The sequence below is a fragment of the Rhagoletis zephyria genome, unplaced genomic scaffold (genome assembly GCF_001687245.7).
Source record: "Rhagoletis zephyria isolate East Lansing unplaced genomic scaffold, Rhagoletis_zephyria_1.1 Rzeph_scaffold_02112, whole genome shotgun sequence".
In the NCBI taxonomy this organism is placed as follows: domain Eukaryota; kingdom Metazoa; phylum Arthropoda; class Insecta; order Diptera; family Tephritidae; genus Rhagoletis; species Rhagoletis zephyria.
This window is the reverse complement of record NW_016159196.1, coordinates 1,650-28,026: the sequence shown is the minus strand read 5'-3', so window position 1 is coordinate 28,026 and position 26,377 is coordinate 1,650. Positions and strand designations below refer to the sequence as shown.

At 38.0% G+C, this 26,377-nt stretch overlaps 1 protein-coding gene across 1 annotated transcript; it reads left to right on the top strand.

Moving 5' to 3' along the window:
• Window positions 1-5,866: 5,866 nt before the first annotated feature.
• Window positions 5,867-20,408, top strand: LOC108366029 (uncharacterized; the record flags this gene model as incomplete). The annotated part of the gene is made up of 7 exons (XM_017620289.1): window positions 5,867-5,932; window positions 8,243-8,359; window positions 8,453-8,569; window positions 11,134-12,143; window positions 12,321-13,533; window positions 13,652-13,694; window positions 20,157-20,408. Coding segments are annotated over exons 1-7 (2,818 nt in total), but the record flags the coding sequence as incomplete, so codon positions are not given.
• Window positions 20,409-26,377: the final 5,969 nt, after the last annotated feature.

The window sequence follows — 26,377 nt, the reverse complement described above, 5'->3', positions numbered from 1 at the left end:
CAGTATTCCTTACGAATATATATATATAAATTTCTTCATGTATATAACAGTTCTAGAATGAGTCTCGAGTGTGCAAATAAGAATTATAAAATTGGAATTATTGTTTCGCAAATCATCGTAATCTTATAATCAACGTAATTTTTTTTTTTTATTTGGTGGCACACTAGTTTCATTACTCTATGTTGGTTCGTTTTGTCAAGAAGAATATTTGCATCGTTTAATGTTAGAATTTTGAAGTAACTTTAATTTTTAAAATACAAAACCGTTACATATTAAAAATTACAAAGAAAATTTCAACAGATATTCTGCATGCTGTCATTTTTTTTAATTTTGTGGCACACTCTTGAAACTTAACCGGTATGTTTTATATGATGCCAACTTTGATTGCCTTCAAGATGAACAATCTATTAGAAAACTTCCCAAAGTTATTGAAAAAAAATATTATCTTTTCGAGTGACAATGAAAAAATTAATTATTTCGGTACTGTTTCGTCGAAATAAACGTTGTAAAGCTAAAGTTGTTAAAATAATTGATTTATTTTTTCTTGTACTTGTTTCTGCAACTCCACTGATTGAAATAAATGCTATAAGAATTCTTCAGCTTTTTCTCTGGCGAAAGAGTTGATTGACACTAAGAAACTACTCGTAAGGTTTTCCGAGCTTTGCTCGGAGTGCAAATACTTTTTAAAATAAAAAAAAATACTTATTTAACATTACACCTATCAAATACCACTTTTGGATAAGAAGTATAGCTTGGTTGCTTTTGTCGACATAGAAGGCGCCTTCAGCTACACTAATGCATGCGCCATAAAGGGTGCCTTAGAAGAGTTCGGTGTGGACTCTAACGTTGCTGCTCTGATTAACTTTATACTCACCGTGACCGCTAGGTTAGGCACAGGTCAGCAGAGGTACCCCTCAGATTTCAGATCGGGATTTTGGCAATGAAGTCCCTGCTACTAGCGCTAGAGATGGGGGCAATTGCTCTCATAGATATTCTACATACTTTCTACCATGGCCACGCTTAGGAAATGGAAATGGAGTAGGGTACTCGGAATAAACCCCGACAAAATCGAAGTAACTCTCTTTCCAAGGAAACATAGGCTACCTACAGCCTCTCTGCCAATTTTCAAGCCTATGGAGAAGCCTATTAAAAAGAGTTAGGATAGATATAATTAGATTAGAAGGTTACGTGGGAACCTGAAATTGAGAAAATAGTGAAAAAGGATTATACAATGCAAAGAAGCGGTCGGAATCAAATGGGGGTTAACACCTCGTATTGGACATTGGCTTGCCCCATACTATTATATGAAATATTTGTACGGCGGCCAGCAACTCAAAAGGACGAAAATTCTGTCAAGAAGAGAGTGGAAAACACCAGGACCATCGGGGAGATGGAACTGAGGAGTTTCTGCACGCATGGATCCAAGCTAGATAATCGGGTCGCCTATGGAGCTTTCTCTAAGCAACTAGGATTAAAATAATCCGTCCGAATACCGGACAACCTCAGCGTTTATCAGACAGAAGTTCGAGCAATAAGAGAGGTGGCTGTGTGCCTTGGTACACATGTAACAAAGGCTACGATAAATATCTGCTCGGATAACCAGGCGGCCACCAAGTTAATGAATACGGCTATCCTAAGATCAAAGGTTGCACAGGAATACCAGACAGCTTTAAACAATATTCGCACCGTCTTCAATTGAAGGACATTTCAGGGTCGATGAGCTAGCCAGGAAAGTTACCAATCTTCCACTGTATGTAAACAGAGGCAAAATTGTGATACCCATGGCAACCTTCAAGTTAATAAAATTATTAAAAATGTCAATAGGTCATGGCGAGATGAGGGCATTTATATAACAACTATGCTACTATGGTAGCAAATTGAAAAGCAAAAAACAACGAAAGAACTGTTGAGCCTCTCACCACACAAGGTCTGAAACCTACCACATATTCGCTTTTTTGAGTACCTAGTTTTATTTTTGCTCGACATAATTTTCTTAATTTTAAGAGCAAAAATTGTTCAACACTAAACACTATATGGTTCCAAGAATGATATAATACAAGATTCCGCATTCACGGCGGTGATGAAATTTCTCAAGTAAAAGTAAACAAAGCCGAATGGGAGGATAAAATAAACTGCAAAATATTAAAGTTTCTCAATAATAAATTTTTCAAGAGGAAATGTGGTTTCATTATATTAAATTGTAAAATATATGATTTATAAAAATAATTACTAGCGAAAATGTTAAAAAACGGCGAGTATTAGCAAATTTCTGTGTTCTAAAGTTTCTGAGGCGTTGTTTACATTTACTTGAGAATTGTCAAAATCGGCAAATCCCAAGAAGCGGTTTCTGTAACGTGCCACATTTGTTCGCTACATCGTAATGTGATATATAAAGGAAAGCTGGCAGCACTCTGCAAGGTTGCAAAAAAATGTATGTTCCAGAAATATCTTGATATGGCAGGAACTGCTTTACACTGTCAAGGAAAAAAATTGGCAAAACTCAACGCAATTTTTGCAACTTCAATCTTNTGTGTTCTAAAGTTTCTGAGGCGTTGTTTACATTTACTTGAGAATTGTCAAAATCGGCAAATCCCAAGAAGCGGTTTCTGTAACGTGCCACATATGTTCGCTACATCGTAATGTGATATATAAAGGAAAGCTGGCAGCACTCTGCAAGGAAAAAAATTGGCAAAACTCAACGCAATTTTTGCAACTTCAATCTTGCACTTTGTTATACTAAAATTATTTTTTTAGAGTATAATTAAGAAGTTTGCAATTTAGGTGAAACCTTGCAGAATTTTTTTAATTTTTGCACAAAGTTTGATGCAAAACCTGTGATCTACCACATTTTTTTCCAGATGCTGCCACACAGGTTTTCGTGTTTCAAGTGAGTTGACCATTTCAACTCACTGCCACATAAACCTAACCTAACCACATATAGAAGATGCGTTTTTATTTTTTAAAGTCTTTTTATCGATGGTTGTTAATTATTTTTTTTTTACCTTTCACTGTCGCATAATTCAATTTAACTTGTATTGGAACTTTAATAATAATTGCATTTAATTATTTATTTTATAGCCTTAAGTTGTTTTTTATTGTCATAGTAAAAGCAATTAATAGTTAAGTTGTTGTTTATAGGCGAGAGTATTTAAGTATGTGGCTATGCATTTTCATTCGTCGATAAATATGTATCTAAAAAGGGCCAATTACAAAAATTTTCTCACCAGATTTTTTGAAAATGCGTAAGAAAGTTGGCGTTTTCGTCTCGTTAAACGGTAGTATTTGAAATATCAAGAAATTTTAGTATGACCATTACTAATTTTATAAGTTCTACACTGAACTTCATTATCAACATTTTAACTAAAGAAAGGCCAGAATAAGACCATTAAGCTAAACCTAGAGGTAAGAGGGCTAGAGCGTAAAATTCGATGGTAAACTCGCCTGGTAACACTGATTGTGTCCTCCAGAGAATATGCTGGTTAACTACGGTCAACAAACTTGAAATAAATTTCAAGACTCATTCTCGTACAGCCAAGGGGTAAAGTTAAAGAATTTGTATGTATAAATGCAAATACTGCATTCAAAGTTAAACATTTTGTTGCCTTTGTTGTACTTCTCAATTTTAATTCTTATTTTTAACACTTTTTTTAATTAGTAAACCTTGGCCTTTGATCAGCTCTACTTTTCATTTAAATAATTCGAATTTAAATTGGTTTCTACCACAAAAATATGTTAGCTCATTAAATTTGTAGTTGTATAAAAAATTCGTGGCAACATTCACGGCCACGACTCCTCGGCGACATTTGTTGCAATTAAGCATTGACAGCCTGAGAAGAGTGTGGCCGACAATTTTCGCCTAATGAAAAGTACAATACAAAATACAACCAACAATGGGACGAAAGTAAAGCAAACAGACAGCAAACCATTTGCACATACTATTTACATACCTGTATACATGTACGTATATGTACATTAGATCGTGCCACCTTATAAACAAAAAAAAAGTTTATTTGCCAGGGAATTTCGAGGAAAAATTTTTTTGGTCGAAATACTCCCTACCAAAAGTTCATTGATTTTCGGTGGCCTTTAATTTATTAACATTGGGGTGGTACCTTAAAGTGATAAGAACTGTGATCTGATGGATAAATACTAGAAGGCGAATGAACTTTGGATCAAAATCAATTGACTCTCCGATATAACATACTTTAAGAACCCACTTTAAATGCTGGAGAAACAACGAAATATTTGAAAAGGCAAATCCCACGTGCGACCAAAAAAAAATTTATTCGAAATTCCATTGCAAATTCTGCGAACTTATTTTTCTGACACGGTCTAATGTACATATGGATATAAATAATAGCTTGCAAGCATTGTTACTGATTTATTCGCATAGTAAAGCATTACTTACATATATGCAGGTACATAGTACCAGCATAGCAGCTTAACCGCCGCGTGCAACAGAGTGCAACTGCTTGAAGGGATTGTAATGAAAAATTCACGCATATGTTGTTGGCTGCTACGTGATGAGATTCATGTATCAACTACTTTAGATGCGGCGGCAGCGAAGATGTTATCTGGCGAGCTTAACAAAACAGGAAAAATAAATAAATGGAATAAATGAAGTGAATTGAAACAGCTTGGCTTGGAAGCAGAGCGATCAAGGCGAAGCCAATGTGAAGGACACAATGAGTCACACAACAAAGGATGCAATAAGGCCCAGCAGCATACATGCACACAAACATACNAAGCTTAACAAAACAGGAAAAATAAATAAATGGAATAAATGAAGTGAATTGAAACAGCTTGGCTTGCAGCAGAGCGATCAAGGCGAAGCCAATGTGAAGGACACAATGAGTTACAACAAAGGATGCAATAAGGCCCAGCAGCATACATGCACACAAACATACATACGTCACAGCAGCAGCAGCAGCAACATGCAAAAGCCTGCAATGTAAGGTGTGTGTGTTGGTGTTCCTTGCGACCTTAGGGCCATAGCAGTAATGTTGCTGGCGACTTCTGGCAACAATGTAGTGCGTATGCAGCACAAACCTATATACATACATACATATGTAGATATTGCGCTCCTCTTTTAGCCATTGTAAGTTCGTTATGTCAATTGCATTTACATTGCAAGCAATTGACAATATTCTCTGCATAAGAAATGTGCAACAAAAAAAAAACAAAACCAGGCAATGCATCGAATTCGATTTAAGCTTCAACTGCCGGCAAGGGATAACCAAATAAAAAACCAACAACGGAAATTGATTTCAATGATTTATTGGTAAAATTCAATAGCTAGCAAATATTTAGCAAGAGCAATCGCAAGTGCCCTGAGATAGCAAGCAGCGTGTTTTACTTTTGCAACATTGCGAAATTTTACAAATGCAACTGACAGCTGCGTGCAGCGCTTGCCGCGTGTTACATGCCAAAGCAACATGTGACACACACACACACACACACACACAATTGTGGGGTGGGTTTAATGTGACCAACCGTACTTCTTTTAGAAGTACAGTACTTCTTTTTCGTACTTGGAAATACAGTCAAATTCACTTCTTTTCGATATTTTGTACTTCATTCCCTGTACTTTTCCGATCTTCTGGACGATCGCCACATGGCTTGGGCGATAAGTTCGTTCAAACCATTAAATTCGCCGGGGACCGAATGCATCATACTTGCGTAGCTGCAAAGGGTTCTCCATTTATGCGAACTGCGTGAAGACCGGGTATATTCCCAATGCTTGGAGGGTAGTCAGTGTTGCGTTCATCCCGAAGGCCGGAAAAAGCTTGTCATGTTCCCGCTAGACATTTTTGGGCCTATCAATCCGTCTTCGTTTTTACTAAAAACGCTAGAGAGACTGATCAACATGCTTATTGCAAGAAAGGTAACTCTCTATGGATCATTAGGAACCACACCTACACTGGCGCTTAACGTAACGTTGAACACGTCGTCTGCGGATATCGAAGACAGAATTGTAGCATTACAAACTTCTATTAGGCTAAGGCAAACCGGCTAGTAACACTCTGAAGTTCTAGAGGGCTTTGACTTCGCGCTGAACACGTAGATTACAAACTCCTCCAAAATGGCTCCCAGAAGCTCCTTCCCTACCTATATTCCCTCAAGTGAAGACTAGATAGGGCGGGGTTGCCCGAAGAACGGATGGATCAAAAATTGGAGACAGTGTTGGTGGATGGGTATTTTGTCGGAAACTCTCCAGTAAAATTATTTGCAGGCTTCCAGAATTCGGCAGTGTCTTTTAGGTGGTAATAGCAGCCATCAAAGAAGCGGTAGACTTATTGCTAAAGCGTGTGATGATGTGCGAGTACTTCTTAGTTAATTCTAGTTTTAGATTCCGGGTCACAGAGACTCACGCGAAACTGCGCTGCTGATGACCTGTCATTGACCTGTCGTGATCTGCTCGCGGCGTTGACCTAACCCAACCTAACAGCTACTTCCTTGAGCTATGAAATAGTTGGTCACATTAGGCCAGCCACACACTTGCCGCTTTATGTTGAATGAATTGCTGTGGGCTTAGTGGCATCTGTTGGCGACGACGGCGATCATGTCCGTAATAGCGATAGCGAGATAACGTGGAATCGGTAAAACAAAAAATTATATCAGCGGCGGCGCATTGCCAATTTGGCTGACATATGCAAGTGTTGTTGTGTCTTCGGTACGGTTTCTTTCATTTTTTTTTTGTGCTCACACATGTACGCATTTCATTGTGTTGCAGACACTTTTGATTTTTATCATGTCTACACGGCACAATGACAATTGCGCATCTTGTCAGTTGCACTGTTGCCCAAATATGGTGTTGCAGCAATGATGGACCGCAGTGAACTCAACTTGTTGGCACTGAAGTGGACTGGACTGTTCAGCAACGCTGCATCGCATTGTATACATATACGTATGTATGTTCGTACATTTGTAGTAGTTACTGTTGTCCTCTGTCCCGGCATATGCAATGAAATGCACCGCGAATGTGCTGCTGGGTGAACGTTCCAGCGGGAATTCGCAATTACAGCAGGTCATTACAGAAGCAGCAGCGTTCGCATTACTCGAGCGCTGAATAAATTGCATACGTAAGTTTTGCGACACTTTTTTATTAAAGAAAAATAAATAAATGGAAATAAATAAATTTTAAACGAAATTAACAGTTCGAGTTATACAAGATAAATCGCTTGATATTTATCTAGGCTCAGCTAAACATATTCGCTAGGTTTTTTATAATCTTCGATTTATTCATTTAGTAAGAGATACGTAAGAATTTCAAGCACCATACAAACTTAACTTTTATAGCACTTAGAAATGGATCTTCAGCAGAACAGCCTGTGTGGGTTAAGGCAATCATTTAAAATGTACACTTCTAGTCATTCGAATAGCGCACCCTTTTGATCCCCAGTATTTATGTACAGTTTTCCTCTCGTTTGTTTAATATTCATACATTTTTCATAAAAATTTAGCATATTTTACAACAAAAAACGTGTAAATCCGATTTTAAATTTTTATAAAAATTTAAAAAAAAATCTCTTCCATGGGGTGCGCTATCTTAACGGCCTGCTTTAAATAAGTTAATAATATTTTTAGAAAAATTTCGGATATAAAGTTTTATAGCTTATATTCAACAATTTTTATTGAGATCGACGCCGTTTTTTTATATGAAAACTTAGTGGAAAAGCAACAATAACTTGAAAAAAATGGTAGAAGTGATAGCTTTTATAGCTTATTAAATTTTCAGTTTTCAGGAGAATAGCGGAAGTAATAAACGAATCGATCAGCTATCTAGCAGCTTCAATAGTTGATATAAGTGCAGCTTCAGAGGTCAGGCAGACGGAAACTGAGGGAAGGGAGAGTTATTGCAAGTACACCCCACTACCTGCCTCCAGATCTAACTTGAAGCCATCGGATTAGATGGCTGCTGAATCATAGTAGGAGGTCAGGACTGAATCCTTNTTATAGCTTATTAAATTTTCAGTTTTCAGGAGAATAGCGGAATTAATAAACGAATCGATCAGCTATCTAGCAGCTTCAATAGTTGATATAAGTGCAGCTTCAGAGGTCAGGCAGACGGAAACTGAGGGAAGGGAGAGTTATTGCAAGTACACCCCACTACCTGCCTCCAGATCTAACTTGAAGCCATCGGATTAGATGGCTGCTGAATCATAGTAGGAGGTCAGGACTGAATCCTTCTCCCATTCACCCCTTGAAGTGATCCTTGTTTGCTAATAATTCCTCGGCTTAGTGGGGTGAATGTGAAGTTCAGGCGCATGTAGTCTGCTTGGAGATCTTCCAGAATTCTAAAGTGTATGAACCTTGTATAAATCCACTTAGTCAACGCGTTAAGTTTGATAGCATTAAAGCTTGCCTGTAGCTTACTGTTTGAAGGTGGGAAATATAGCAGGGTATCTAGAGCTTTAAGTGATCCTTGTTTGCTAATAATTCCTCGGCTTAGTGGGGTGAATGTGAAGTTCAGGCGCATGTAGTCTGCTTGGAGATCTTCCAGAATTCTAAAGTGTATGAACCTTGTATCACTCCACTTAATCAACGCGTTAAGTTTGATAGCATTAAAGCTTGCCTGTAGCTTATCGTTTGCAGGTAGAAAATATAGCAGGGTATCTAGAGCTTTAGTTGACGTTAAGCGTAGCGCCACCGTGATCATTATGCATGCCCCTTTGATCGTTTGTTGGTTTGTTTTTATTGTTGATTTATTAACGGATGGTCGTTTGGCCGTTATATCGTAAAATAAAATGGGACGCACCACCGCAGTGTATACCCAGTTCACAATGTCAGGCTTCAGGCCTCATTTTCCCCTATTGTTGTTGTATATGCGCACACGGCAGTCACAGCCTTCTTGCAATGCATTTTACATTGAACTGTCAAGTTAGTTTTCTGTCGATAATAACGCCTAAATATCTAACTTCTTCCTAGACAGTCAGCACAGCATCATTCGAGGAAATAAGTTGTAGCCGGACATTTTTAATTTCCTTGGTGGACCTTTTTAATCTGAAACCTAGTACTGCCTCAGTCGGTTATCCGATATTTCGTAGTGGAGGCTGAAATTTCCGACAGTGGCTCCAAAGATCCCTTCCTTGCACACCCTGGCATTGAAATCGCCAACCACAGTTTTGATGCCGTGTCGGGGCAACGCTCATGGAAAATACCTTGGAAGCCTCGTCCTTTCCTTCCGTCGAAGCATGCGCGCAAATCAGCGAGTTGCTGAAGAATCCCACTTTGATGCGGATTTTAGCTATACGCTCGCTCACAGGGATGAACGGCAGTATTCGTCGACGAAGTCTCTCTCCCACCACAAATCAAACACCGAATATTCGCTCCTTTACGTAACAGCTGGAATAGACGTCGCAAAGGCACACTAATTTTTTTCTTGCCGTGTCCATTGTGTTTCTTGGTTGGCGAGATGTCACACTTTGTTTCCCCAAGGACATGAATCAGTCGGGAACATGCACCTTCCTCTTTAAGGACATTTCCTGGTGCTTGCCCTCAAATTAGAGTCCTTTATGCTTTTTCCGTGGTGGTCATGAAAAGAGCGGGGTCTCATTCGAGACTTATTTTCTTTTTCATCGAAATTTTGTTTTTACGTCGCACTAACCATTGAGAGAAGGCTTATCCTGCCGTGATCAGTGCAAACAACACGATTTTCGTACTTGTAAATTAGACAAAATATCGATCCCTAACCGCCAAAATAACGTAAGCGACATTTTTTTCAAAATTTTCTTTTTGATGCAGAAATATTCCTAGAGCAAATGTCGCTTACGTTATTTTGGCCGTTAGGGCTCGATATACCATCTGCTTTGGAATCTTGTTGTTGTTTTTTTAAACCGTACTATTCTCTCCTCGTTTTTTTCGAGTGGAGGCTCCCATTCCTCAACTGACCAATATCCAAATCCAGTATTGTAACCGTTTGGTTGCTGATTTTTTAATGGAATTTTCAAGCCACATTCCCGCCTACCTGCCAGCATTTTTGATGCCGGCGCGAGGTCTCCCTTTCCCTCTTTTATGGCGTACGAATTAATATAAGCGCCAAACTTTCCAATGCTCGTGCAAAACGCGTCTTCTTTGGCAGGGTAGCGCTCATAAGCCTCTTCGGGGTGTTCTTAGGGTTCATCGTTCTTCTCCTCCAGCCGCACTGGCCACAAATTAACCACTGAATATCCATTAGCCGTGAGTTTGTAAATTTGTTCACAGATGAGCTGAAGTACAAGGTTGGCGCATGGGAAAAGCGGATTTTTAATATATTTTTTCCAAAAAATTTCCAAAATTGGCACTGTGTGTTACTATTCTCTGGAAGACAGTTAAAAGAACAAGATATTTCAGCAGGTAATAGCTCCACAGCAGAGTCTCTGAAATCGTTCTGCTGAATCTATCCTTCGCCAAGCTAACCCACTGCAACTTACATTAAATTTAAATGATTTATGTATTCTTTTGGCCTTGAACTTCGATGATGACTCTTGCAGCGAAGTGTAACAGCATGAAGTACTAAAATTCACTCACTTTTTGCGCTTAAAACCCACATGACAACTCACAAAACTGCCAACCAATTGTCAAATGCGCCTAAAGATCTTTAAAGCCCATTCACGGCGCAGAGCTCGCTTACTGTTTTTGCCAACAATACAAAAGGGCAGACGTGAGATTTTTCGAAAACGACTTTCAATTTGCATAAATACGTCGAAAACAATCGCATTTCGATAGTAAAGAATGGCAGCAGCAAAAAATAAATAAAAGTAAATAAAATAACACCAACAAAAAAATAAAGGGCAAAAGTGGTGGCGCAGCACTGCGATTTATTATAAAAATTCAAGGTCCTTTTAGAACCAGCAGACAACTTAGCCAGTCATGCACAGCCACTCATGTCGCGCCACTGCAGCTGCGCACACACTTACCTACATAAATATAAATTGCTATATATTATCGGTGTCATAAGGCATTGTCCGACTAGATATTGCTAAAGATTTCCATCCATTATTAACTGAAAGTGATTGGCCCTCAAGTCTTCATTCGAGGCGAGGCGATCCGCAAGCGACTTTTTTTATTTTGCAATTTCTGTTTAAATTTTGTTTTTTTTTTATATATTTTTTTCATCTGTACGTTTTATTGTATGCGTTCTTCCTTTTACAGGCAACCATTCCATTGCAATCGTTTAACCTTGATTGTGCACGCCTCGATAGTGGCTTAGGCGCCGACAACAACAGCAGCAACATCAACGGCAATGGCACCCCGGCTGTCAAGCCAACTGTTGCCTACATGCGCACTTTATCGGCACCGACACCATACCACCAACAACACCAGCAGCAACAACAACAGCTGTTGCACGAACTTGTCGGCAAATCGCAGGCGGCACACAGTGGCGGCAAAGGCAATCGCAACAGTTTAGCAACATTTAATGCCACAACCGAGCAACATCAACATTATCATAATCTGACAAATTTACAATGCGGCAACGATGCGCTGACAACAAGTGCGCTAACAGCCGCGGCAAAAACAAGCTCGCCAACAGCGGCGACAGTATTGAAAATTGAAGAGACAACACCAGCAGCAGCAACGGGAGCTATGGCGGCGACTACAAGTGACTGCCGCCGACCAACGATGGCAATGACAACATTAAATGGTTGTGTCGCCGCCCAAGAAACCGATGAGGAATCACTTAAAAACAGGCGACAACGTCAATTGGAAAACGATATGGAAACAATGCGCGCTGGCACTGCAGCAGCTGCCACACAGTGGGCACAGAGAGAAAGCCAAAACCAAAGTCAGAGTCAGGTCTACCAGCAGGAGCAGCAGCTGCTGGCAAACGCCGATAAAGGCGGCAACAACGGTGGTCACATTACCAGTAGCAGTGGCTTGGCGGCAATGCTGGCAATACCAAAACGGGAGCGCATTAATCATGCGACAATGACAACACCGTCTTCAGCCATAGCTGCTACAAAACTAGGCAACACGGTGCTGCTGCCATCCACACTGCTGACCTCATCAGCATCAAAGAGCAACGGCGGCGGCGTCGGTGGCAGCACAGCGGCGTCTTTGTTGTTAAACGGCAGCGATGTGACCAAAAAAGGATCCACCTCAACAATTTGGACATCTGAGGAGTCAATATTGCGGAGTGTTGGCGCCGTCGATGAAGACAATAAGTAAGTAAATAGAAAGAAATGAGTTTAAGTTTTAGAATTTAGGGGGCTCTTTTAAAACTAGATCAAATATTAATCAAGAGACATACAAATCCTTAACTTTGTGGGCGTATCCAATATGTATTGAGTTTTTCTTTCGTCACTTCATTTATGGAAAAACTAATTTCTCTAAAATTTCAGCTCTACTTCATCGTCGGCATGTGAGGAGGCCACTGGCGCGCTTAGCTCAGGCAAGTCGGGCATTTCGCTGGACTCCTCCGGCCTGGACAATGACAACAACGAAAGTGGCATTGGAACGGCAACGCCACCAAAGGATAATTCATACTGGAAAAATCCGCACAACGACAACGAATCAGTCAGCAGCTTGGATGCCCTACGCAAAATGAAATTCCAGAAGAGTAGCTCAGTAGCTTCCTCAGATGACCCAGACCTCTTAGAGGTGCTCAGCTTGTGCGATGAGCCCCATGGCGGTGGCGATGAAGACATTGGCATCAATGGCGGCGATGAGTCACACGATGACATTGACGAGCAACGCCAACTACAGAGACCACCAACGGTTGCTACTACAGCAGCCGACAAGCTAAAACACAAGGTACAACTACAAAACCAGCAACAGTTGCAACAGCATTTGTTGCGCGCCGCACGTCAACGTCATCGTCAAAATCAACGTGCACGACAAGATGACAGCGATAACGTTGACAGCAATGATGCGCTCGAAACGGCGGAGGCTGCCGATGACGGCGTTGTGGATGTGGCCGATTTGGCAGACGAATATGATGAGGGCCACGATGAGTTCGAAGTGGGACCATACTACGAATGTGAGTGCAATGATGGCGATGCGAGCAGTGCTAGCGGTAGTGGCGGTGGCGGTGGCGGCGGTAGTGGCAGTCGCAGCGGCTCCACATCAGCGAACGATACGCTTGGTGGCAGCAACAGTGTGGTGCTGCGTCGCAAATTCAATGCCATCGTCGCCACAGCGCCAATTATGATGCCTTATGGCAGCGCAATCGGCGGTAGTGGCGGCGGCGGACGTGCACAGAAATGTCGTAGCCACTCGTTGGACACCACCTCACTGCCGGCCGTCTACTATCAATACTCACCACTGCAACATCAACATCCACAGCAGCATCATCCGCTGACGCGTAAATTGCATCAACATTTGCACGGACGTGGCAGGGAACGTGGACAGCTGTCGTTGGCATTGCGTCAGGAACCGTTCCAGTCTTTGCTATCGCCGACGCACTTTGCAGAGCTGCCTTCGCCGAGTAGTGCATCGCTGCATAGCGGGCATGAAAGTCTGGGCATACAAGAGCTAACAACCAAGTCAAACTCGGCGCCATTGCTGCTGAAGCAGGAAAAGACGCGACGCGATGACTTTTCCGGCCAGAAGTTGGTGAGTTGGAAATACATATGAAGTTAATTAAAATAGTTCATCACTCTCTAACTTATGCACAGACATGTATGTACATTAATATGTTAGTAATGACTTATTTCTTTATCTCTATTTTTAGACGCTGCGATATTCACGGTCGCAAAGTGATCGCTACTTAGCAGGTTAGTACAACGTATAATATACAAAATAAAAAATAAAATGAAAAAAATAGATTACTTAGTTAATTGGTTAAGGGAGTGGTTAGTTAAATAAAATCTCCAACGCTGCGATGGCCAACAACTCTATTATGCGTTTACTATTAAAGAGCATGGAGGTCTGGCATTGATGTGCGTACAGTGAACGCTGCGTGTGGGATTTTCCTGCTGGTACTGGCAGCTTAAAAAAGGCAAATAACACCGTGCAACAGTTAATTTTGCACCCACAAAAATCATTATACCTACGAAACGTCAATTTTTTTGTAGGAACTACAAAATTTCAAAGATATTACGTTTCAAAGAATTAAAAAAAATCAAAACATACGAGACATTGAATATAGTCACGAAGCTGTTTGTCAAATATGGTAAAACTACGCTTTTAGTTTTACCCTCTGACGGCAGGATTTTTTAAAAGACTTTGAAATTTCAAAGATTTAATTAATTCATTTTTTTTTAGTTCCGTCCAATTTAGAATAACATTACCAAATTTAAGTCAAAATTCCGTAGAATTGAAAAAATTCAAAGTTTCTGGTGCATAAGGATGAATAGGTACTGAGAATGTCCTTTTAAAATGCTTTCCATGAATATCCTTAAAAATTTGCAATATTTATTAATAACAAAAATTTTATATTAAAGAAAATCAAAATGGTATTTTCAACACCTAATCGTCCTTGTGAACCAAACAAATTTATTTTTTTGATTCTACAGAGATGCTTCTTTCATTTGGTACCAATATTGTTATTCACCACTGGATTAAATTTAAAACTTATTATTTTTTTTAATTAATCATGGCTTGGAAATTTCAAAGTTCTTTCAACAAATCCTGGCGTCCGAGAAAAAACTTGAAGCGCAGTTTTGCTACGTTTAGCCCCTAGTTTCGTAAATATGTATACATTTTGATTGTTTCAGGGTGTTCAGAAATTTTTTGGGTTATTGTCGCATGGTGTATGTAGATACATGAATAAAAATTAAGCAATTTTTTTTTTAATTTTAATATTTAAAAAAAATTTATAAATAAAAAATAATTTACTGGCTTCTGTGTACAATGATGTTTACATATAGTCATGTTAAAATGAATAACACTTTTTTATAAACTGTATTTTATTCGTATACCAAAATATTGTTTAAAACTGGTTCTCTGGNCACGAAACGTCAATTCTTTTTGTAGGAACTACAAAATTTCAAAGATATTACGTTTCAACAAGTTTTAAAAAAAGTCAAAACATACGAAACATTGAATATATTCACGAAGCTGTTTGTCAAATATGGTAAAACTATGCTTTTAGTTTTACCCGCTGACGTCAGGACTTTTTAAAAGACTTTGAAATTTCAAAGATTTGATTAATTCTTTTTTTTTAGTTCCGTCCAATTTAGAATAACATTACCAAATGTAAGTCAAAATTCCGTAGAATTGAACAAATTCAAAGTTTTTGGTGCATAAGGATGAATAGGTATTGAAAATGTCCTTTAAAATGTTATCCTTAAAAATTTGCAATATTTATTAATAACAAAAATTTTACGTTAAAGAAAATCAAACAAATTTATTTTTTTGATTCTACAGAGATGCTTCTTTCATTTCTTTCAACATATCCTGGCGTCCGAGAAAAAAACTAAAAGCGCAGTTTTGCTACGTTTAGCCGCTAGTTTCGTAAATATGTATGCATTTTGATTGCTTTAGGGTGTTTAGGAATTTTTTGGGTTATTGTCGCATGGTGTATGTAGATACATGAATAAAAATTAAGCAATTTTTTTTTTAATTTTAATATTTAAAAAAATTTTATAAATAAAAAATAATTTACTGACTTCTGTGTACAATGATGTTTACATATACTTATGTTAAAATGAATAACACTTTTTTTTATGAACTGTATTTTATTCGTATACCAAAATATTGTTTAAAACTGGTTCTCTGGCGATTTAAAGTATTATCTGTTACTTACATTTATAATTTTGCTTTGAATAAAAATGTACTGAAAAGTACTGATTTTTTTAGCATGAAAAGGTCTAACATACTGATTTCGCGCATAAAAAATCTGGCAACCCTAACTTTATTTGAAAAAAAAACGAAGAAAAGGTCTGCAGTTTTAACAAAACAGCATTTGCTTAGTTTTTATTCACACTGGCCAATATGTGGAAAAATTTAAAATAAAAATTTTTTCTTAATCACAAAAGCACAATAAACAGCTCCAGCTATATTTGTGAAAATGAAAACGATTTTTGAAGCAAGAATTTAAGGCTGGAATACATATAAGCCAGCGAGCAATTACAATTCGCACATTTACTGATGTCGTCCTGCATTGCAAACAATTAAAAGTAATTAAATATGTTGCATTAAACATCAAATCAATTTAGGTTATCAATTAGCTTGACATATCCCTTTTCCTACCCTAAGTAAGTTCGTACAAGTATGCCTTACTTGTTGGTATTTCCGTCAACAAACACGAACACTTCGATTCAATAGATTATAGACACAATTCCTAAATGGCTGTCAATCCATCAAGACTTAATGCTCTCGTAGCGTTCGTGGTCTGCGCCAATGCCGTTAATCTCTCCCCTGCCAGATGCTGTACTGAAGCCTTAATTATAAATATACATATATGCACATATATACATATCTACAAATAATCCTTCATTCCCATATTATCCTACTACATCTATGCACATTCTGGCGCTCGCACTACTATCCTAGCAAAATTCTCGTCATTTTATGTCTGTATCAACAAGGCAATCCGAGTTTGATGCCTGAAAATTCTCGTAAATTCTATGTATTGTCCTTCGTCGCACACAGCCACATAAATATGTTGTGTGTTTACATGAGGCCGTACCAGCAAACCAAAACAAAAAAATCGCCGTACTTCCCTCAGTCTAAAGTATTTTCGCTAGGGCAAATACCTTCCTCGCAAAACTTTTATCATTTTTGGTGAGCTTTAATTTACTGAAAGTAGGGTGGTACGTTAGAGTGATAAGAACTGAGATCTCATGGGTAAGTACTGGAACGGGATACTTAAGGTCAATGAAATTTGCAACAAGAAAAAGTGTATCCTCAAGACAAGAATGATTTAAGATCCGAAAGTAAATGCGACCCCGCCGTTCGGGCAAAAAAATAATTTTTTTTTCCGAAATTGCCCTGCAAAAATACATACTTTCGATTCGAGGGTGTACCGCGAACTTTTTTTTCTGGTACAGGTTAATGTACATACTTACGAATATTAACTGGCCAATAGCCTGTTGGCTCTTTACAGCTTGTTGAATTTTTCAAAATTTACTCACATTGTTAGTATCAGCAAGACTTAAAACAATAAACAGCATTCGCTTAAAATATTTGCTGCATACGCATATTTCATAAATACATACATACATCTGTAAATATACTGCCGACAAAAAGTATTTTCACCACTTATGCAAACATTTTTATTGTAATTTTTTTCACTAGTTTTTTATTAAAAATATTACTACAACAACAAAAAAATAAAAACACAATTCCTAACCTTTATGCAAAACTCAGGAAAATTCAATAAATTTTCATGCTAAATTTTAACTTTTTGATCAGATTTTTTAGAATCTTTTTGAGTTTGCAGCCCAACAAATTTTAATGGAATAGAGTGCAAGTTTGAAGTAGCTAGGACTCGCCATTGATTTTTGGCAATTTTTTCACGCAGTTTCTTCCTCGAACAAATTTTTTTTCGAAAATACTTTGTATGGAAAAAATTTTAAACACCTTCAATCTCAAAAATCAACGCGAATTTTTGTAAACTTGGAACTTGAATTTTTAAAATATCTACCACAATTTAATGGGCTACTAAACTTAAACAAATTAAAAAAAGTCTGACTAGAAAGTTGAAAATTTGCAGGCAATTTTATGGAATTTGAATTTTACACAAAGTTTTGAAATTGAATTTTTATGTTTGTTGTTGTAGTATTAACAATATTTTTATAAAAAACTAGTGCAAAAAAATTAAAATAAAAATTGTTGCACATGTGAAAAATTCAACGGGCAAAGACTTTTGGCCGATAGTGTATGTACGTAAAAACAAAACAATCCCATTTAACATATAAGAAGTTTGTCACATTAGATGATGGAGTGGGTGGGATGTACATACTAGTTAGGATGGTGAGCAGGTTGATGTTATCTCACTTTATTACTCCGTTGGCCTTTCAACTCTCCTTTACAGCAAGGAGAGTCAATATGTATTGTGTGGAAGGATATTATCCTTATTCTTGTGATTAAAAAAAAACTGAATAGTCAACACTTGTACAATTTGTCCGGTATGCCGGCATTTGACTGCTTCGCACTCGTAGGTATAATTCTCTCGAAGCTGTTGTGGCTAGAACGAAACTGTATAGAGCATCATCGCCCATACATATGCCATGTTGAAGCCATGAAGACGATGTCCATGTCGTTAAAAATCTCGCTACAGCTAATCATATTACCTTCTTCGGTACCCGCTCACTATGATTACCACAGAAGAATTTAATTTTCAATAAAGTAGCTCATACGCCATAGCATACTAACCTTTTACCGCACAAGCATTAATTCATTTAAATATCTATTTCTTTACGACTTATCTTCCGAGAATTTACATGCATCCATAAAAATTTTAAGCTATTTCACTGCATGTTGCAGCGAGAATTGTCATAATCTGCTTATTTTGCGAAATCCACTGAACACACTCACTCACTCACTCATCCGTCTCCTACGTTGCTCATACGCCATGTGACCTCAATTTACTTAATCTTATGATAGGTCAACCTGAAAGTTATTCCTGGCATACCAAGAAAGATATGTACATATGTAGATGCATATGATTATCCACCAGGTTTCAGCAAACATTTATGTTCATGAATACATAAAATTTTTAAATTAAAACGTAAGCCATAGAGCAGCAACTTAGCTCTAAAATTGCATTGACGTGCAAACAATAAACAAAAAATATAAACTTGCACAAATTCACACGAGCGTGTCATAGATATGTACATATGTATGTATGTATGTATATACTTTAAAGCAAGTGTTCGAATGGCAACCTCATCGTGATGACGTCATTAGCGCATGCGAGGCAATTATTGTCCTTTCGACGACCGCCCACCCACCCCATGCACCTACCGGCCTATATGATTTTTTTTAACAAAATTAAAAAAAAAGGTTTTGCGCGCACATCGTTTAGGCTTTTTCCCGTGCGTTCTCTACGCTTCCGCTGTTGCAGTGTCATGTATTTTTTTCTCCTTTTTGTTTAGTCGGCTGCGTTGTGTTAGTATTGCTGTGGTTGTTATTAACATCGTTGTTGTTCTTGTTGCTTTTTGGCACACTTTTTTATGCTTTTAATGCCTGTCAAAAGCCGAGCGCGCCAATGAGCAATCGTAGCAACAATGTTTACTATAACAATGATGAATTCGGCTCGGCTGTGCGGCAGCTCGGCAAAATTGTAGAAGCACTCGGCTGTCTGTTCAACCTCGCTCTATTCGGAATTGTTTACATTCACGCTAGCTGTTACACAGACAAGATAAACCGTTAGGCAGGTAGTCTCTGCGCCACCCAGCTGTTTGCGATGATACATGGCGCGAAAATTTTGTGCCCGCTCGTGCTGGCCAACAGATAGAACACTGACACCAAGCACACACCCTGCCAGCCAGCCAGCCGGCCAGCCTGCCAGCCAGACATACAGTCTGACAGCTCGTTAGTCATATGGTTAACTAACCGAATGCGAATCCGAATACCGATTTCAAAGCCAAAGCGCCGCCGCACCAGCCCCCAAATTGACTATGACTATTAGCATGATGCTGATGCTACCACCTGGCGCCTCCAACCCCTCGGCACACACAGACTGCGCCTGCTACCTCCTTTTTGTTTGGTGATGTTAGTGGCATGTCAGCGCGCGCTGTTGCGCCACATTCGTACGCCATTTCACTAAATACCTCGCATTTTCATTAGTGCTATTACAGGCTTCGTTGATTATAGACGCGTCGAAGCGGCGGTGGTAAATAATATTCAGCAGTGTAGTAGCGGTAAATAATTGAAAGCAGCCAAATTTGAACGCGAATTTCTAGGCGCTAGCATGCAAAGCGACTTGCTAAGCAGCGTGGCAGTAAACAGTAAAAGTTTGGATGAAAGGATTTCCTTAAAATTTAAAAAATCGTAGACATATTTATTTTGTTTGGTTTGGTTTGCCGCTTGGCAGACCAAGTGAAAATTGCACCTGAGTTTCGTAGTAGAAAAAGCGAGAACAGCAGATATTGAGAAGCGCGCCAAAACAAGATCGTAAACATTTAAAATGAGTTTGCTTGCAATCTGCTTGTTAAAGTCTTTGCATTACCATCGGTGTTAGTGCTTGAGTTTAGCAAAAAAATAAATAAATAAAAAATCGTCATAAACTATCTGAAAGACAACTTCAAATATATGTAAACTAATTTTACGAAAACAATTAAGTTAAGGAATTCTTTTCAACGCGTATTTTTCGTTCAGCTGTGCCGTTATAGCCACACAACTGTCGTCGTCACCGCCATCAACGCCGCCGCCGCAGTTACGCTGTGCGGCGGGCGCGCAACCTATCAAAATGCAGCGTCGCATGTCGATAACGATACGCGAGTATAAATTCTTTCGCAGCTTTTCACAGAAATTCGAAAACTGGCCAAAACGTAAGGCGGAGGCGCTGTGGCGTAAAATGCGCGAACGCAAAATTGCAGGTGGGTACACACACACACACACGCCGCCATGCACACACACACACACACACACTTGATTATGAGGAAGTGGTGCTATTTTCCAAATGCCTTGAAGACAGTTAGGAATTTCAAAAAGGCGCAGTCTCGCTTGCATGTACAAAAATTTCCCAAATATCAAAAAACGCCAAATGCCAAGCTATCAGCTGTTGTGGTCGCTGGCACATAAGCCAATGCTGCTGGCATTTTACACACTTTTTTTTTATTTATGCTTTATTTAAGCATTGGAAGATGTTGGAAATGTGAATATCTTTCTAAGAATTTGTAGTGTTTATCGACGTAAAGTGTGCGAATTTTATGATATTCGCTGATTTGCGACTGTACGCGCTGCGATCTGTTCAATTTTCATTGCCACTTGCTGCGTATATTTTGCGGCTACAGTAGCGTGTTGATTTATGGCATAGCAATCAAATTTGTAGTAACATTATTTAAAGAAAACTTAACAAAACCTTAATAAATATGTATATGAAAAATAATCCTATGAGAAGGGGCTTTTCTATTTGTATTTTGAAGACGATTTTGTCGATACAAAATTGGTTATGCCTGAGGCACAGCATCCATGTCTATGACGATGAGCCACTGAGACAGCGTTTCATGAAGTCGTTAGAGTAGCGGTTTAGGCAGTTTGGTCTTTCAGCTTCTTTTGACACAGAGTTAACCTTTAGCAAAGTCGAAAGTCGTGTCAAGCCGAACTGCGCCGATAAAAGCTGCTGGTGTTCACAAAATCCAAATCAAAATCGGACAGACCCCACAGAGTAGAACTATTTTTTTTTTTTAGCTCAGACTCGCGCTAAAACGGCATATATTATTCAGTTGCTTTTTTAAAACAGGTGGTTATTAGATATAATAAGAAAAACTATGGATATTGATATTTTTATAACTGAAGTTTTTTCACGCTATGCTCTTTTTGAGTAAAAAAAAATCCCAAACTTCATTGCGTTTTACATTTATTGGATCAATTCCAAACTTTTCTTCTTTAAAACCCAATATTCAATACCGAGCTTGAAGCAAATTATGCATAATTTCTTAGATTACACGCTGATTCTCGCAACCACTCTGCGGTACCAAAACTTGATCAACCCGATCGGATTCAGCTTTGCGGTCTATCAGCTCAGTTCTAGCTCTAGGAAAGCAAGGCCCATTGGCTTTGCAATGTGGCATTACACTTCGTCCGTTTTTCGTCAGATCCTTTGGAGAAACAGAAACGAAAAATGCATTGACACGAGAAAGAGGAAAAGTGTTGTGCAGAGTATGACCCCAGCATAAACAAAATTCGTATAGAGGAGGGTAGCTTCAGTGTTTGGTGTTGAACTATTTAAGTAAGGTTTATGGAGAGAAAGAATGCAGGGTCATAGAAAGTAGTTTAGTTTCTAGATAGACGTAGCACCTATTGTACACGACTTGAAATAGATTTCCATAGGCCTCCCGCGTTCGTTCTCACATCGATAGGCGAATGGGATGGTGAATTTGGAACCTCCGCTTAAATTTAGCACCATATTCACAGAGATGGCATCAAAATGGAACGCACAGTAGGAGTTTGTGTTTTTTTCTTCCTGACTTTGCTGGTGTTTAAGAGTCTCAGAGGCTTGCTATCGATGAAGACTTTCACCGCAATATTGAAGCTTAGTAGGATCATTCCATTTTGTTGCGGGACAAATTATACGTTTTTTTTCGGTTAGCGGCTGTAATTAAAGTTAAACTGATATATTTTCAAATTAAGCATATGGCAGATTAAATTTGTGTGATAAAAACTAGACAAAGACAGCATTTTTTTTCTGAAGTCTTTGCAAGTATTTGCAAAATTAAAAATTAACTGTCAGTTTGTACGGATAAAATTTACTATTTTCCACTGAATACAATTTGATAAGAATTAGACTTAATTTGAGGCAGCTGTTGAGTTACCCAGAGAGGTTTCTACATTAGACTTAATCGAATAACGGATCTCACACCAAATTGCAACAATATATAGAGGCTTATTTTTACAAGATCTTATATGTATATTCAAAAAAGTGGTAAAATTCTGTGCGCTTAAAGTTTTAGAAAAAAATACTAAAAAAAACAAATGTTAATAAAAAATTCAAACTTTAAATACTTTTTAGTTTATATTAAACGTGTGTGTGGTCTCTCAGTCACTTCACTGTACGAGTATTTCTTAAAATCTTCTATCACAAAAAAAAATAATTTTCCTTAGCGATGCGCAAATTAGTACTGAATTATTAATATTATGCTGAGGCGCTGAAAACCAATTGCCGCCTGCCGCCAGACATTTCTCACACCTCCAACGTAATCAAACGAAAAGAACAATACAAAAAGGGGCCAATTAAAAAAATGCGTTTAAGCAAACTTTTCAAATGTTGGTACATTCGCATACATGCATACATATACACATATTCGTGTACGGTATATGTAAGTTTATTTAACTTGAAATATGTTTATTGCTTTCGGCGGCCACTGTTATGTGGTGGTAAGCAGTGCGCGCTTCCACTACGCAAGGCCTGGGTTCAAGCGCTGGTCAAAGCAACATAGAAAACAAATTTAAAAAAAGGTTTTTTCTTAACAGTGGTCGCCCCTCAGCAGGCAATGGGAAACCTCCGAGCTTATTTCTGACATGCAAAATAGCTTCTCATAAAGCTAGAATCGCCTTTTTGAGTCGGCGTAAAACCGTAGGTTCCTCCCTTTTGTGTGACAACATAAAGGCGCACACCCCAAATCGGAGAAGAAGCTCGGCCAAACTCCTTCATACATATGTGCAAGCGCTTATCTATTATTTCTACATATGTACGCAAATCGTTGGCAAAAAAAATACGCAAAATTTTTAAGTTAAATCATAACAAAGGGGAGTAAAATTGTTATTATTTTAATTGCGATACTTTCATCTCGTAAATTTTAAATCACCAAAGCGCCTTAAACCATTAAAGTTTGCAGTCTCTTTTAATCACCTACCGCACACACATACATATGTATGTACATGTGTGCCTGTACTAATACTTATGCACTCGTATAACATTCAATTAAGTACCCGCATGCAACAAAATTTATGTACATGTCTGCAGCAATTATTGTATTCATGTGAAATTACCAATCGACAAACAAAGGACAGTGCCCAAAAGGTACGAGTATTGACGCCCTACACAGCAATGTGTCAAAAGTAAACACATGTCGGGCTAAAAGTGGACACACCCACACAAAAGCAAACACTCAATCAAGCCTACCCTGCAAGAAATGCGGCTAGTGCAGGATGACTTACGAATCACTCGTAAGGATACATGAGACTAGGATACAGCGACAAACCGAAACAAAAGAAGTAAGCAACACAACGGCAGAAAGGATAAAATTAGATAAAGAAAATACTTTTTACCCATTCTATGATAAATATTTAGCGGAGTGAGGTGAGGTGAGCTGAGGTGAGCTTAGGTGAGCTTAGGTGAGCTGAGGTGAGGTGAGCTGAGTTGAGATGAAATGAAGAGACACTTAACTGATATAAGATATCTACATAAATCTTCAGTTGTATAACATTTTTTTTATCCCGTGTAATATCTCTTTACGTTTATTTTTATCTTTATTGTTTTTTTCATCTGCAAACGTATATGCATATTTGCGTTCAATTTTATCCTTACATTAAGTATTTGAACTTAACTACATCTTCATTTTCATCTTCATCTTCATCTTCATCTTCATCTTCATCTTCATCTTCATCTTCATCTTCATCTTCATCTTCATCTTCATCTTCATCTTCATCTTCATCTTCGTCTTCATCTTCATCTTTATCTTCTTCTTCATTTTCCTCTTCATCTTCATCTTCATCTTCATCTTCATCTTCATCTTCATCTTCATCTTCATCTTCATCTTCATCTTCATCTTCATCTTCATCTTCATCTTCATCTTCATCTTCATCTTCAACTTCATCTTCATCTTCACCTTCATCTTCATCTTTCTCTTACCATTTCTTTAATTTTATCTCGTATTGAATATTACCTTTTATGCACTTTTTCATCTGGAGATTCATATTTACCTTTGTTCCTGTAGTAAAGGTAATCTTAATCGTATCCTTAAACCGCTGCCTAACGCCTGTCTTTAATTTAGTATACATATTAAAGCATACATTTGGGAGGAATTTCCGTCCCACCTAATTCCATCACATTCGCTATGTTGATTTTCAAAAATACTAAGGGTCAGACTAGTTCAAAAGTGGCCTTAAAAATACTAGTGCTAAACTCAAAACTTTTAAAGCGTTCACTGTGCAAACATTTGAACTAACCTCACCTACAATAGTATGTCTTGTGCGCATTCTAAAATGTTGCTTTAAATCGTCCTTGGCACCGCACCAAAGTATTTCATACTATCGTTTTCCACATTGCTTCGTTTCCTGTAAGTATGTATTGCTTTGTTTTCATAAAAACAAACTCATGCGCATATTTGTGCAATGTAAAAATGTATGATATAGGTTCATTTGTTCACGAGTACCTACAATATTTAGTGCGCACGCTGTGGCCACTTGTGGCTCCACTTGTTGCTTCGGTACAACGGCTTTTGTTTGAGGCAAACATTGCTGTACCCTTTGCAGTGGGCGCACACTTACAGGAACATTCACATTTACCATAATGCTGGGCATGTATATATGTAACTACGTAAGCGCATATGTATGTATTTACATATCTTTTCAGAAGAATGCGCAAGTCTTATAAATTAAAACAAAAACAAAAAGATTCAACCATCTAGTGTCCTTCGTGTTTTCTATTATTTCGTTTTTGTGTATAGTTATGGAATTTAGAATTTCAAAAATAGTAACATTAATTAAATACACTTGACATCTCAACATTTTTCAACCACCAACCTTTAGGTATTATGCTGTATGTTACTTTAGAATAGAAATTTTCAAAGCTTTTGCGTCATTCTTCGCCATTTCTTTTTGACTTATTTAGTAGTTAATACTCGTTCAAGTTGAATTTGCTTGCGCATTCGATACTTTTTTGGTAGTAAATATATTAAAAATATCTGATAATTTAAGATTGCTTTCTATATATAAATAGTATTTAAAAGAAATTAAAAGACTGTTTCAATTTTTCTGAATGCTTTCATAAATATATACAAATTGTATGTATTCTGAAAGATACCCTGGCAAAAGTGGGACCACGCTTCCTTGTAACCAACACTAGTAACCAAAATGGTCCAGACTTATGGAGAAAATATGGTTACATTAACATTGCGTTATCACTGGACCTGACCACCACTGGTCCAAACGCCGCATATTATGGGACCCCTAGACAACTATTCCGTTTGGACCGTCGGCATAAGATTTTTTATAAAAGGAATATTTGATCCTTTTTAAAGGCGCTTTTTAAATTTAAATAGTAAAATCAATTATTAAAAATGCATTTTCTTAAAATTCGCTTTAATAACATTTACATTCGGCAACCGAATCAAATTGCCGGTGGGCCACATATATCAGTTTTTTACGTTTGAAGTGGTCCAGGTCAGCGTAAAAAGTTACTTGTATACAAGCTACGTTTCAGTAGACCACCTGGTCCTCAAATTTTTGCAGAGTATTTTTAATTTGATGTTTCGAAATTTAAGAAGAAAAGTATATCGTCAATATTGTACCGTAAGCATAAATCCGTGTTTTGACGACATCGTTATGTCAGTATCGTTTGAATGGCTATCGTTTCAAAGTTACGTGATTCATGCCCAGATCACTCGTAAAGAGTTGGTTATATATTTGCAGTACTTGTATGCAGAAGATAAATTTCACTCCGGCGTGGATTTTCTGGAATTTCATCGCACGTAGAGGGGCACAACATTGCAATACGCATTCAATGTTAGGAAAATATACTTCGAGTTTTACGCAAAACGCATTCGGTTTTAGAATTTTTATTTTTTAACCATTTTACCACCCCAGTTCGCGAGCAAGTGTAGAGTGTTGGAGAAAGTGTTGA